Below are 14,297 nucleotides of genomic sequence, written 5' to 3'. Positions count from 1 at the left end.
TCATCACCCATAGTCAATTTTAGGGTTGTGCTTTTTTTTAATATGAGAAATTTCAACATCTTAAACATGTGTGGCTTTTTGCTTTTTTTTCTCCAAAAAATGGCTTTAGTATCAAATGGTTTATAACGAAGGCATTGACATGTGCTAAGGATTGAACAGGATTTTTAATGAAAAGTCTAAAGTGCTGTCAATGATTGTGAAAATGAAAAGTGCTATCTTGAAGAATTTTGAAATTAAAGATTTAATATAAACTCTCAGAAAAAACTCTCTGTATCTTTTCATGTAGCTAAAAGACCGGCTTCAGGACAAAGCTTGGCTTCTTTTGTGTCTGCTCAGAAAATTACAAAGCCTGCCGCTAAATATGGAGTACCTTTAACATATAAGAAATTTGGAGATAAAAAATTACATGAAAAGAAACCACTCCAAAAACATAAACAGGTATGATCATATTACAGACTGTGTATTAGTAACAAATTCACTTTGATCTTTTTTTATTGCAGCTCAATTCCGTTATCTTGATATTCATAGGATTGTTTTTATTAAGTTAACTAAAGAACATTGCTATTCTTTGCTTCACCAGTCTTCTGAAACTAAGAAGACTTACGGAAATCACAGAGAAACATTAAGTAGATATATTAAGTAGATGGTACAATAAAAAGAAAGTGACATCATCAGTGAAATCACTTTTGGACAACCTAAGCAGAGCCATTTGTTTTTGTGTATAAAACAAGTAAATGTGATATACTTGATAAAAATGTGGGAAAATTTTGTATTTGAGAATTCACAGATAAATAAATCAAAATCATAGAGCTGGAAGGAATGTTATTGTACAGTCTATAGTATTTCAGATGAAAAACAACACAGCACGTAGGTGAAATGCTCAAGAACACAGTGTTAGTTGCAGGAATTTGACATTTTTCTTCATGTCAGTAGCTGCCTGCTTTAGCATATGAAACCTGTTTTGTTTTGGACTACATATGTACATGCATACATATGTGCATACACATGTGTTTAAATACATATGAACATTGAACACAGTACTGTAAGAGAAATCTAAGTTAAAATCTGTCATAAAGTAGTTCAAATGATTACTGTAAATTAGTCTTCAAATAAGTTGTATAACTCAGCCTCCAGTCAGGAGAAAAAAGCGCATAATAATTTGATCAAGGAAAGTTTAAATAATTAGTAACTATGTTTAGGGAATTAACTTCAAGGGATAAAGAATTCTAGAGAATACAGGAACAGCAGATAAAGGAAGCAGCCACTACTCCTAGCGCTGATACATAGTACCCAAAGAAGGAAGATTTTGGAAAATCTCCACAACACCACCCTTAAGGCTGAGATTCATACCTTATTGGGTGTGGTATGGCTATAATTCAATGGCTGGTGAGTTCACTGAGCTGCCATAGGCTGAGGCTGGCAAACATAAAACTGTCCACTGTAGAGCTGATGAAGCTCCTGAGAACCTGCTTAGAGTGCCTGTGAAATGTACTGGGAAACTGCTTGGGGAATCGTTGAATCTACTGGGAAGCCTACTGGAGTGCTGGTGGAAGTTGCCAGGTGTTGCTGAACTCTTTGGGTAGTAGACTGGGATGCCAGTTGGGTCATCAGTGGAATGTGGTGGGAAACTGGCCTTGGGGTTGCTGTCAAAGGTCACAGGGAAGCCGGCAGGGGCACCAGCAGAACTCTCCTGGAAGCTGCCCACAGGGGTGAATGTTACTATGTGTCCCACATGCAGCAGGAACAAGAAGAAAGAAAACTTGCTAATCAGGAACAGAAACCATTTCCATCTGCTAACAAAGCTTAACATCATGCTAGCAAACAAAGAAGTGTTTATATTGTTTGGCTTCTCACAAGGAGGACAATGAAGGGTGAATTTGCAGCTGAGAGGCAATATGATAACTGGCACACAAGTTTTCCCTCCCTGCCTCCCTCCCTTCCTTCCTTCAGTCCTTGCATATAACACTAAATTAGGCGTAATGGACCAATTCCATCTTATCTTTTATCCCTCTTCTTTAATCAACCGAAGCGCTGGACCTCCAGACTTTTCCTTCATTAGCTAGTCTCTCAATTCCATATGATTCTGGTCATACGCCAATCTGACCCTCACCCTCTGCGGACCTCCCTAAACTCTTCCAGAAAGCCCTCTTATAGCACATTATCAGCAAAATCCACTGTATTTTAAACCTGTAGAGTTTTTCAATCTTTTTTGCTCTGAAACCTGGCTTGTCCCTGAACCCACTGTTGTGCAACTGTCTTTCATGGTGTCTCTAATCTCTTAATACCACTGCATCTAGAAGTAGGATGAGGGAGGTGTTTTCCTTGCTTCTCACTGCAAGACTCTTCCCTGCTCCCTAACCACAACCACCCGCCAAAATTTTGAGGCTTTTGCTACCAGATTGTATCACCTGTTAACCCTCTGTGGATCATCTGCAAACTCATTTTTTAGAGACTTTAACACTTGAGTCCTGGTCACTTTTCCCAATACTGTCCTAATTCTTATCATGCCATCAAATTTGTCACCATTATAGCAACTCTTCCATAGTCTTAATTATAAGCATCCCATGACTTACCATTATTTCCTGTGTTTCCAGCTTATTCCTGGAGGACTCTGCCTCCACAACTTCTTTGTCCTATTTGGATGCATGGATTTTTCTAGTTTTTTTTCAATGTCCCTCTCCTCATTTTTTATTTACCTTTTTTGGCTTAAATTCCATGTTCTCCCATTATAATAATTTCCAAAGCCTCACCTGTCTTTCATTATTACAAATCACCTGGCAAAAACTAACTTGGTGAAATCCAACTCTCTATCTCTTTTGAGCCTGAACTTGGGTAGTGGAATGTGATTGGAGAAAGCATACAACTATTCTAACTGGTCTCGCTTTAAATTTATAACTAATGGTATCAAGTGAGCACCTTCTGGCCACCCTATTATATTTGCTCAGTCCACTTACTTGCCTACTATATTTTATTTTATTTTTGTTTTTTTTAATTTAAATTCAATTAACATGTAATGTATTATTGGTTTCAGAGGGAGAGGTCAGTGATTCATCAGTCTTACATAATACCTAGTGCTCATTACATCATGTGCCCTCCTTAATGTCCATCACCCAGTTACCCCATCCCCTCATCCTGCTTCCCTCCAGGAACCCTCAGTTTGTTTCCTATGCTTAAGAGTCTCTTAGAATTTGTCTCCCTCTCTGATGTTGTCTTGTTTTATTTTTTTCCTCTCTTCCCCTATGATCCTCTGTTTTGTTTCTTAAATTCCACATATCAGCGAGATCATTTGATGATTGTCTTTTTCTGATTGGCTTATTTCACTTAACACCCTCTAGTTCCATCCACGTCATTGTAAATGCCAAGATTTCATTTTTTTTTTGATGGCTGAGGAGTATTCCATTGTATGTATGTGTGTGTGTGTGTGTGTGTGTGTGTGTGTATATATATATATATGTATATATATATATATACCACATCTTTTTTATCCATTTGTCTGTTGATGGACATCTGGGCTCTTTCCATAGTTTGGCTTTTGTGGATATTGCTGCTATAAACCTTGGGGTGTAGGTACCCCTTTGGATCACTACATTTGTATCTTTGGGGTAAATACCCAGTAGTGCAGTTGCTGGGTCATAGGGTAGCTCTATGTTCAACTGTTTGAGGAACCTCTATACTGTTTTCCAGAGTGGCTGCACCAGCTTGCATTCCCACCAACAGTGTAGGAGGGTTCCCCTTTCTCCGCATCCCCACCAACATCTGTCGTTTCCTGACTTGTTCATTTTAGCCATTCTGACTGGTGTGAGGTGGTATCTCATTGTGGTTTTGATTTGTATTTCCCTGATGCTGAGTGATGTTGAGCATTTTTTCATGTGTCGGCCATTTATATGTCATCTTTGGAGAAATGTCTGTTCATCTCTTCTGCCCATTTTTTGATTGGTTTGTTTGTTCTTTAAGTGTTGAGTTTGATAAGTTCTTTATAGCTTTTGGATACTAGCCCTTTATCTGATATGTCATTTGCAAATATCTTCTCCCATTCTGTCGGTTGTCTTTTGGTTTTGTTGATTGTTTCCTTTGCTGTGCAGAAGCCTTTTATCTTGATGAAGACCCAATAGTTCATGAAGACAGTATGGTACTGGCACAAAAACAGACACATAGATCAATGGAATAGGATAGAGAATCCAGAAATGAACCCTCATCTCTATGATCAACTAATCTTTGACAAAGCAGTGCAGCCGCACCAGGGTCTTTCACCTTATTGGTTAAATTTATTCCTAAATAATTTATCGTTTTGAATCAATGGAATGGTTTTCTTGATTTCTTCTTCTGAGAATTTGTTATTAGTGTATAGAAACACAACAGATTTTTGTATGTTAATGATGTATCCTGCAACTTCACTAAATTCATTTATTACTTTATACTAGTTTTTTGGTGTAATCTTTAGGGTTTTTTATATATAGTATTATGATACCTGTAAATAGTGACAGTTTTACTTTTCCTTTCTAATTTAGATGCCTTTTATTTCTTTTACTTGCCTGGGACTTCCAGTATTGTGTTGGATAAAAATAATGAGCATCCTTGTTTTGTTTCTGATCATAGAGGAAAAACTTTTGTCTTTTTACCATTGAGTATGATGTTAGCTGTGGGTCTGTCATAGATGGCTTTATTATGTTGAGGTACATTCCCTCTATATCTACTTTGTTGAGAGTTTTTATTATAAATGATGTTAAATTTTGTCAAATTATTTTTTTGCATCTATTGAGATGATCATGTGAGATTTTTATCATTTATTTTGTTAATGTGGTTTATTATGTTGATAGATTTGTGGATGTTGAACCATCTTTGCATCCCTGGAATAAGTACTTCTTGATCATGATGTATGGTCCTTTTAATGTATTGTTTATTTTGGTTTGCTAATATTTTGTTGAGGATATTTGCATCTGTGTTCTTCAGGGATACTGGCCTGTAATATTCTTTTTTGTGGTGTCCTTGTCTAGTTTTGGTATCAGGGTAATGCTGGCCTGGTAAAATATGTTTAGAAGTTTTCCTTCTTTAATTTTTTGTAAGAGTTTGAAACAGATAGGTGTGAAATCTTTGAATGTTTAGTAGAATTCAGCAGTGAAGTCATTTGGTCCTGAACTTTCGTTTATTGGGAGATTTTTAAATATTGATTCAACCCCTCTACTAGTAATCAGTCTGTTCAGATTTCTGTTTCTTTATGATTCTGTCTTGGAAGATTGTAAAGTCTAGGACTTTATCTACTTCTTATATCTGGCATATAATTCTTTACAGTAGTCTCAGGATTTTTTATCAATTGTAAGTTTTTCTCTTTTATTTCTGATTTGATTTATTTGAGCCCTCTCTCCTTTTTTCTTAGTGAATCTACCTAAAGGTTTCTTTCATTTCTGATCTTTATTATTTCCTTCCTTCTACTACCTTTGGGCTTCATTTATTCTTCTTTGTCTAGTTCCTTTAAATTGTTAAGTTTAAAATTGTTTGGGGTGTCTGGGTGGCTCAGTTGGTTAAGGGCCTGCCTTCGGCTCAGGTCATGATTCCAGGGTCCTGGAATCGAGCCCTGCGTCGGGCTCCCTGCTTAGTGGAGAGTCTGCTTCTCCTTCTCCCTCTGCCGCTTCCCACCCCCCCCCCCACTCGTGCTCTCTCTTTCTATCTCAAATAAATAAATAAAATCTTAAAAAAAGGTTTAAAATTATTTGAGAAACAGTGATAAATTGTTTCTAGTTGTTTGATATTTCTCTTATTTCTTGAAACTATGAACTATGAACTTTAAAAAAATTTTTTTTAAGATTTTGTTTATTTGACAGAGACACAGCAAGAGAGGGAACACAAGCAGTGGGAGTGGGAGAGGGAGAAGCAGGCTTCCCACTGAGCGGGAAGCCCGATGTGGGGCTCGATCCCAGGACCCTGGGACCATGACTTGAGCCGAAGGCAGATGCTTAACGACTGAGTCACCCAAGCACCCCTGAACTATGAACTTTCTATGAACTTTCCTCTTAGAACTTCATTTGCTGCATCCCATAGATTTTGGTGTGCCCTATTTCTGTTTTCATTTGTCTCTAGGTATTTTATGATTTCTCTGTGATTTATTGATTTATTGATTTCTTCTGTGACTCAGTAGTGTTCGGGAATGTGTTGTTTAATCTTGACATATTTGCAGTTTTTCCAGTGTTCTTATATCACTGATTTCTAGTTTTGTAACATTGTGGTCAGAAAAGTTGCTTGATATGATTCCATTCTTCTTGAATTTTTGAGACTTACTTTGTGGCTTAACATGTTATCCATCCTGGAGAATGTTCCATGTACAGTTGACAATGTGTATTTTGCTTTTTTTTTTTTAAAGATTTTATTTATTTATTTGACAGAACGAGAGAGCAGGAGAGCACTAGCAGTGGAAGCTGCAGAGGGAGAGGGAGAAGCAGACCCCCTGCCAAGCAGGGAGCCCGATGTGAGGCTCGATCCCAGGACCCTGGGATCATGACCTGAGCCGAAGGCAATCGCCTAACCAACTGAGCCAACCAGGCGCCCTATTTTGCTGCTTTTGGATGAATGTTCTCTATGTATCTATTAAGCCATCTGGTCCAATGTGTTGTGTAAGGCCAGTGTTTCCTTATTGCTTTTCTGTCTGTATGATCTATCCATTGATGTAGTGGGTTGTTAACATCCCCTGCTATTGTGTAGCTGTCACTCTCTCCCTTTTTGTCTGTCAATATTTGCTTTATATATTTTGGTGCTTTATGCTGGGTGAATATATATATATATATATTTAAAAATAGTATATCTTCATAACCCATTTATTACTATGTAGTGCCCCTCTTTCTCTTTCATTATAGTCTTTTTATATTTCCTTTGATATGAGTATAGCTACACCAGCTTTCTTATCAATTTGCACAGAATATCTTTTTTCATCCATTCACCTTCAGTCTGTGTGTGTCTTCTCTTCTGAAGTGAGTCTCTTGTAGGCAGTATATAGGTGTGTCTTTTTATTGTTTATTTATTTATTTATTTATTTATTTTTTATTAATTATGTTAGTTACCATACGGTACATCATTAGTTTTTGTTGTAGTGTTCTGTGATTCATTGTTTGAGTATAAACCTCCTTAATACCTATCACCGGGCTAACCCATCCTCCCACCCCTCCGATTTCCCCCCTTCATTTTTCCCTTCCTTCTCCTGATGTCCTCCATGCTACCCCTTATGTTCCATGAATAAGTGAAACCATATGATAATTGACTTTCTCTGCTTGACTTATTTCACTCAGCATAATCTCCTCCAGTCCCATCCATGTGATGTAAAAGTTGGGTATTCATCCTTTCTGATGGCTGAGTAATATTCCATTGTATATATGGACCACATCTTCTTTATCCGTTTGTCTGCTGAAGGGCAGCTTGGCTCTTTCCACAGTTTGGCTGTTATGGACATTTCATATTGTTTAGAGTCTAAATGGTAAGATAAAAATGAGCAAATATCGGGCAGCGTGATGCCCCCAGCTCTGTTTTTCTTTTTCAACATTTCCTTGGTGATTCAGGATCTTTTCTGATTCCATACAAATTTTAGGATTGTTTGTTCCAGCACTTTGAAAAATGTCATTGGAATTTTGATCGGGATTGCTCTGGGCAGCATAGACATTTTCATAATGTTTATTTTTCTGTTCCATGAGCATGGAATGTTTTTCCATCTTTTTGTATCTTCTTCAATTTCTTTCATGAGTGTTCTGTAGTTCCTAGAGTATAGATCCTTTACCTCTTTGGTTAGGTTTATTCCAAGGTATCTTATGATTTTTGGTGCTATTGTAAATGGAATCGTTTCTCTAACTTCTCTTTCTACAGTTGCATTGTTAGTGTATAAGAAAGCAACTGATTTCTGCGCATTGATTTTGTATCCTGCCACATTACTGAATTGCTGTATGAGTTCTAGTAATTTGGGGGTGGGGTCTTTTGGGTTTTCCACATAAATTATCATGTCATCTGTGAAGAGAGAGTTTGACTCCTTTGCCAATATGAATATGTTTTATTTCTTTTTGTTGTCTGATTGCTGTTGCTACGACTTCTAGTACTATGTTGAACAATAGTGGCGAGAGTGGGCATCCTTAATTTGTTCCTGATCCTAAGGGAAAGGCTCTGAGCTTTTCCCCATTGAGAAAGATATTCACTGTGGGTTTTTCAGAGATGGATTTTATGAACTTGAATGTTCCCTCTATCCCTATACTCTGAAGACTTTTAATCAGGAAAGATGCTGTATTTTGTCAAATGCTTTTTCTGCATCAATTGAGAGGACCATATGGTTCTTCTTTCTCCTCTTATTAATATGTTCTAGCACACTGATTGATTTGCGAGTGTTGAAGCTCCCTTGCATCCCAGGGATAAATCCCACTTGGTCGTGGTGGATGATGCTTTTAATGTACTGTTGGATCCTATTAGCTAGGGTTTTGTTGAGAATTTTGGCATCCGTATTGAATCAGGGATATCGGTCTGAAATTCTCCTTTTTGATGGGGTCTTTGCCTGGTTTGGGGATCAAGATAATGCTGGCCTCATAGAATGAGTCTGGAAGCTTTCTTTCTGTTTCTATTTTTTGAAACAGCTTCAGGAGAATAGGTATTATTTCTTCTTTGAATGTTTGGTAGAATTCCCCAGGGAATCCATCAGGCCCTGGACTCTGTTTTTTGGGAGGTTTTTGATCACTTCTTCAATCTCATTACTGGTTATTGGTCTATTCAGGTTGTCAGTTTTTCCTGTTTCAGTCTTGGGAGTTTATAGGTTTCCAGGAAGGTATCCATTTCATCCAGGTTTCTCAGGTTATTGGTATATAGTTGTTAATAATTTCTTCTTTTTTCTTTTTTTTAAGATTTTATTTATTTGACACAGAGAGAGAGTACAGACCGGGGAAGCAGCAGAGGGAGAGGGAGAAGCAGGCTCCCCAGTGAGCAAGGAGCCCAATTCCGGGCTTGATCCCAGGACTCCAGGATCATGACCTGAGCTGAAGGCAGATGCTTAACCAATTGAGCCACCCAGGCGCCCCATAATAATTGTTTCTATTTCCTTGGTGTTAGTCGTGATCTCCTTTCATTCATAATTTTATTAATTTCGGTCTTTTGGATAAATCTGGCCAGTGGTTTATTTATCTTATTCTTTCAAAGAACCAGCTTCTAGTTTCGTTGCTCTGCTCTGCTCTATTTCTGGTTTCTAATTCATTGTTATCTTCCCTAATCTTAATTATTTCTCTTCTAATGTGTGGCATAGGCATCATTTGTTGCTTTTTCTCTAGTTCTTTAAGGTGTAAGGTTAGTTGGTGAATTCAGGATTTTTCTATTTTTTTTTTTTGAGTGAGGCTTCGATGGCTCTGTATTTCCCGCTTAGGACCACCTTTGCAGTATCCCATAGGTTTTGGACTGATGTGTTTTTGTTCTCATTGGTTTCCATGAATTGTTTAAGTTCTTCTTTGATTTCCTGGTTGACCCAAACATTCTTGAGCAGAGTGGTCTTTTAGCTTCCAAGTGTTTGAATTTCTTCCAAATTTTTTCTTGTGATTGAGTTCCAGTTTTAAAGCATTATGATCTGAGAATATGCAGGGAATAATCTCAGTCTTCTGGTATCAGTTGAGACCTGATTTGTGACCCATCATGTGGTCTGTTCTGGAGAAAGTTCCACGTGCATTCAAGAAGAATGAGTATTTTGTTGTTTTAGTGTGGAATGTTCTGTATATATCTGTGAGGTCCATCTGGTCCAGTGTGTCATTCAAAGCTCTTGTTTCTTTGTTTTTGTTTTTTTTTTAAGATTTTATCTGTTTATTTGAGAGAGAGAGAATGAGAGAGAGCACATGAGAGTGGGGAGGGTCAGTGGGAGAAGTAGACTCCCTCCTGAGCAGGGAGCCCAATGCGGGACTCAATCCTGGGACTCCAGGATCATGATCTGAACCGAAGGCAGTTGCCTAATCAACTGAGCCACCCAGGTGCCCTCAGAGCTCTTGTTTCTTTGTTGATTTTCTGCTTAGATGATCTGTCTATTGCTGAGAGTGGAGTGTTGTGGTGTCCTACAATTACCGTATTATTATCAATATGTCTCTTTATTTTGGTTCACTTGGCTTATGTAGTTGGCTGCTCCCATGTTGGGGCATAGATATTTACAATTATTAGATCTTCTTGTTGGATAGACCCTTTAAGAATGATATAGTGTCCTTCTGTGTCTCTAACTACAGTCTTTAGCTTAAAATCTACTTTGTCTGATATAAGAATTGCTACCCCAGCTTTCTTTTGAGGTCCTTTGGCATTAAAGATGGTTCTCTATCCTTCATTTTCAGTCTGAATTTATCTTTAGGTTCAAAATGAGTCTCTTGTAGACAGCATATGGATGGGTCCTTTTTACCCAATCTGTCACCCTGTGCCGTTTTATGGGAGCATTTAGGCCATTCACATTGAGAGTGATTATTGAAAGATACGATTTTATTTTCATCATGTTGCCTGTGAAGTCCTTATTTCTATAGATTGTCTCTAAATTTCAGTTTTGTATCACTCTTGGGTCTTTCTCCTTTTATAGAACCCCCCCCCCCTTTAATAGTTCTTGCAGGGCCTGCTTAGTGGTCACATATTCTTTCAGTTTCTGCTGGTCCTGGAAGCTCTGTATCTCTCCATCCATTCTAAATGACCGCCTTGCCAGATAAGTATTCTTGGCTGCATGTTCTTCTTGTTTAGTATCCTGAATATGTCTTGCCAGCTCTTTCTGGCTTGCCAGGTCTCTGTGGATAGGTCTGACGTTCTTCTGATGTTTCTCCCTCTGTAGGTAAGGAATCTCTTCTCCCTAACTCCCTTAAGATGGTTTCCTTGGTTCGAAGATTTGCGAGTTTTATTATTACATGCTGGGCTTTGGTCTGTTCTCCTTCATCTTGGGAGGGGTCCTCTCTGCCTCAAGGACACAAGTGTTTGTTTCATTCCCCAGATTAGGGAAGTTCTCAGCTACGATTTGCTGAAATATATCTTCTAGTCCTCTCTCTCTCTCTCTCCATCCCTTCAGGGATCCCAATAATTCTGACATTGGAACGTTTCATGGTGTCACTTATTTCTCTAATTCTGTTTTCATGGATTTTAAGCTGTTTGTTCCAGGCCTCCTCCTGTTCCTTCTTTTCTGTCAGTTTGTCTCCTAGATCACTAATTTGTTCTTCTGCCTTGTTTACCCTAGCTGTTAGAGTATCTAGATTAGATTGGATCTCATTGATAGCATTTTTAAGTTCTGCCGAATCAGCTCTCATTTCTGCCCTTAGAGACTCTATGTTGCCATTAATCGTTTTCTCCATCCTAGCTATTGTCTTCATAACTGTTACCCTGAAGTCAATTTCCGACATCTTGCTTATATCCGTATCCATTTGTTCTGTGGCAAAAGTCACAGTCTCTGAGTCTTTCCTGTTTAAGGCATTCCTCCTCTTAGTCATTCTCTTGAGGGGTGGTTGAGGGAATGTACAGAGTCCAAATTATTGACCACAACCCAAGCAAGATGCACTTGTTTTTTAGGGACCTTAGGGTTTTTGGCCTCTTGTTCTTCCAGCCTGTCTTCTGGGGGAGGGGTCTGCCACACTGTTAGTCAGGCAACCCTGTTTGGGCAGAGTTGCCCTGCCCCCTGTGGGGAGGATGGCTCAGTGAAAACTGGTATTTTGGGGCTTTTGTTCTCTGGCGGCTTTCCCTGGAGGCTTTCCATGTCTCTTCTGAGAGTTGGAGCAGAAGTGAACCTTTCCAAACCTCTGCCTCAGAGCAGAGAGATCGCGGTCTGTTCTTCAGTGAACTCTCCAGGCCACACTATCTCCATTTCTTTCTGTACTGCTAAAACTGCAGCATCCTGCATTGTGCGCTCCTCAGCAGCACTCCCAGTCCTGGCTTCCAGGTTGGGGCGCGTCTCTCCCCTTTGTGTTTCTAAAACTGCCTGCCACCACCAGTTTGCTTGTGTGTCCCCCACAGCTCCAGGTTTCAGTCCGGGGGTGAGGGGTATGCCCTAAAGTCCTTTCCCCACCACTACAGGTCTGTGAGACTCTGCCCAGTCCTCAGCGTGGGAGGCTTTTACTCTCTGGCTGTGCAGGATCCCGAAGGCTCCCTCCCCCTTCCGTTTACTTCCAATATCTGCCCACAGAATCACAGCTCCCAGCTTCATACCTCAAAACCAACCACCTGTGATATTCTGTTTGTAGAGATCCAGATAGATCTTCTTACATCTCAGGCTGATGTCGTGGGTGTTCAAAGTGGTCTGGTAGATATTCAGCTCAATTCAGGGGACCGGTTGGAATAGGGTCCCCTATTTCTCCACCGACTTTGCTGCCTCCTCAGTGTGTCTTTTGAAAAAAATCTGTTCAGTCACTCTGTGTCTTTTGACTGGAGAATGTAGTCTATTTACATTTTTGATACATACGTAGTTATTCATTTTGTCAGTTGTTTTCTGGCTGTTACACAGTTCCTTTCTGTTCTTTCTTCTCTTTTTCTCTTCCTCGTGGTTTGATGACTTTCTTTAATGTCATCTCTAGATTTTTTTCATTTTCTTTTGTGCATTTACTATAAACTTTTGCATTGTGATATTGTTAGGTTCACACATATACCATTCTATGTGTATGAGAGCTTAAGTTGATAGCAACTTAAATTTGAACACATTCTAAAACACTACATTTCCCCCTCCACATGTTATATTTTTGATGTCACTATATCTTTTTGTTTTATGTATCCCTTAACAAATTATTGTAGTTTTAGTTAATTTTACTACTTTTTTCTTTTAAATTTGTATCTTTATAAGTGATTAATCCAGTTTTTACCATTTCCAGTGAGATTTTTACTTTTGTATGTTTTCTTGTTACTAATTATTGCCATTTCAACTTAAAGAAATCCCTTTAACGTTTCTTGTAAGGCTGATCTAGTGGTGATAACCTCCTTTATCTTGTTTGTCCAGAAAACTCTTTATCTTTTCTTCAAATCTGAATGATAATCTTGCCAGGTAGAGTCTTCTAGGTTGTAAACTTTTCCCTTTTAGCACTTTGAATATGTGATGCCACTCCATTCTGGCTTACAAACTTTCTGCTGAGAAATTGAATGACAGCCTTCTGGGATTTCTCTTGTATGTAACAATTTGCTTTTTTCTTGGTGTTTTTAAGATTATTTCTTTATTTTTGACATTTTAATTATAATGTGTGTTGGTGTAGCTTTCTTTCAGTTCATTTTATTTGGAATTCTCTTGGCTCCCTGGACCAGGATTTTACTTTCTTCCCTAGGTTTGGGAAGTTTTCAGCCATTATTTCTTCAATTAAATTTTCTAACCCTTTCTCTTTCTCTTCCTTCTGGTACTCATATAATGCAAATGTTATTCCACTTGTTGCTGTCCCAGAGGTCCCTTAAGTTATTTTTATATTTTTAATTCTTTTTTTAAAAGATTTTATTTATTTATTTGACAGAGAGATAGAGAGAACAAGTAGGCGGAGGGAGAGGGAGAAGCAGGCTCCCCCCTAAGCAGGGAGCCTAGTGCGGGGCTTGTTCCCAGGATCCTGGGATCATGACCTGAGCCAAAGGCAGCCGCTTAACTGACTGAGCCACCCAGGTGCCCCACTTTTTTTCTTTTTGATGCTCTGTCTGGGTGAGTTTTATTTTCCAGTTCACTGATCTGTACTTGTACTTCATCCTGTCTGCTGTTGAACCCCTCTAGTGTGTTTTTCAGTTCAGTTTTTATATTCTTCGGCTCTGACTTGTTTGGTACTTTCTTATGTTTCCTTTCTGTTTGTCTAAGTTCTCACTGTGTTCACCCATTCTTCTCCTGAGTTCAGTGAGCATCTTTATGACTATTACTTTGAATTCTTTATCAGATAGATTACTTACCTCCATATTTTTTAGGTCTTTTACTGAGATTTTTGTCTTGTTCTTTTGTTTGGAACATATTTCTCTCTTTCCCCATTTTGCTTTCTCTATTTGTTTCTATATTTTGGGTCAGAGTACCTCTCCCAGTCTTGAAGGAGTGGCCTTTTGGAACATATTCTTCTGTCTCCCTGTTTTGCTTGCCTTTCTGTGTTTGTTTCTATGGAATATGTGTAACAGTGATTTTTTCCTTAACTTGAAGGAATGGTCTTGAATATGGTTGTCCCTTACGTAGACTGTGTGTGCTTGATGACTTGTGGTGGCTGGCTGGAGCTGTGGCTGATGTGGCCTGGAGGTCACAGGGCATTCTGTGCTGATGCTGCCTTGTTGGGATCATGTGGGCCAGAGTGGTCCTGTTGCTATCTGTGCAGGGGGTGCCCTAGCAGGACAGCTGAAGCTGAAACAGGTCCAAGCAA

General features: G+C 38.8%; 1 protein-coding gene across 7 annotated transcripts in view; it reads left to right on the top strand.

Moving 5' to 3' along the window:
• The window catches only part of NEK1 (NIMA related kinase 1), a 216,804-nt gene that overhangs the window by 44,860 nt on the left and 157,647 nt on the right, over positions 1–14,297 (top strand). For all 7 annotated transcript variants that reach the window (XM_027599178.2, XM_027599176.2, XM_027599175.2 and 4 more), the window contains exon 12: positions 287–438. In XM_027599178.2, the coding sequence (XP_027454979.1) occupies positions 287–438 (152 nt within the window). The remainder of the gene's footprint in view (positions 1–286; positions 439–14,297) is intronic.

Source organism: Zalophus californianus, chromosome 2, assembly GCF_009762305.2.
Source record: "Zalophus californianus isolate mZalCal1 chromosome 2, mZalCal1.pri.v2, whole genome shotgun sequence".
Taxonomy (NCBI): domain Eukaryota; kingdom Metazoa; phylum Chordata; class Mammalia; order Carnivora; family Otariidae; genus Zalophus; species Zalophus californianus.
Note: the sequence above shows the minus strand (reverse complement) of the source record. Positions and strands in the feature narration are given on the sequence as shown.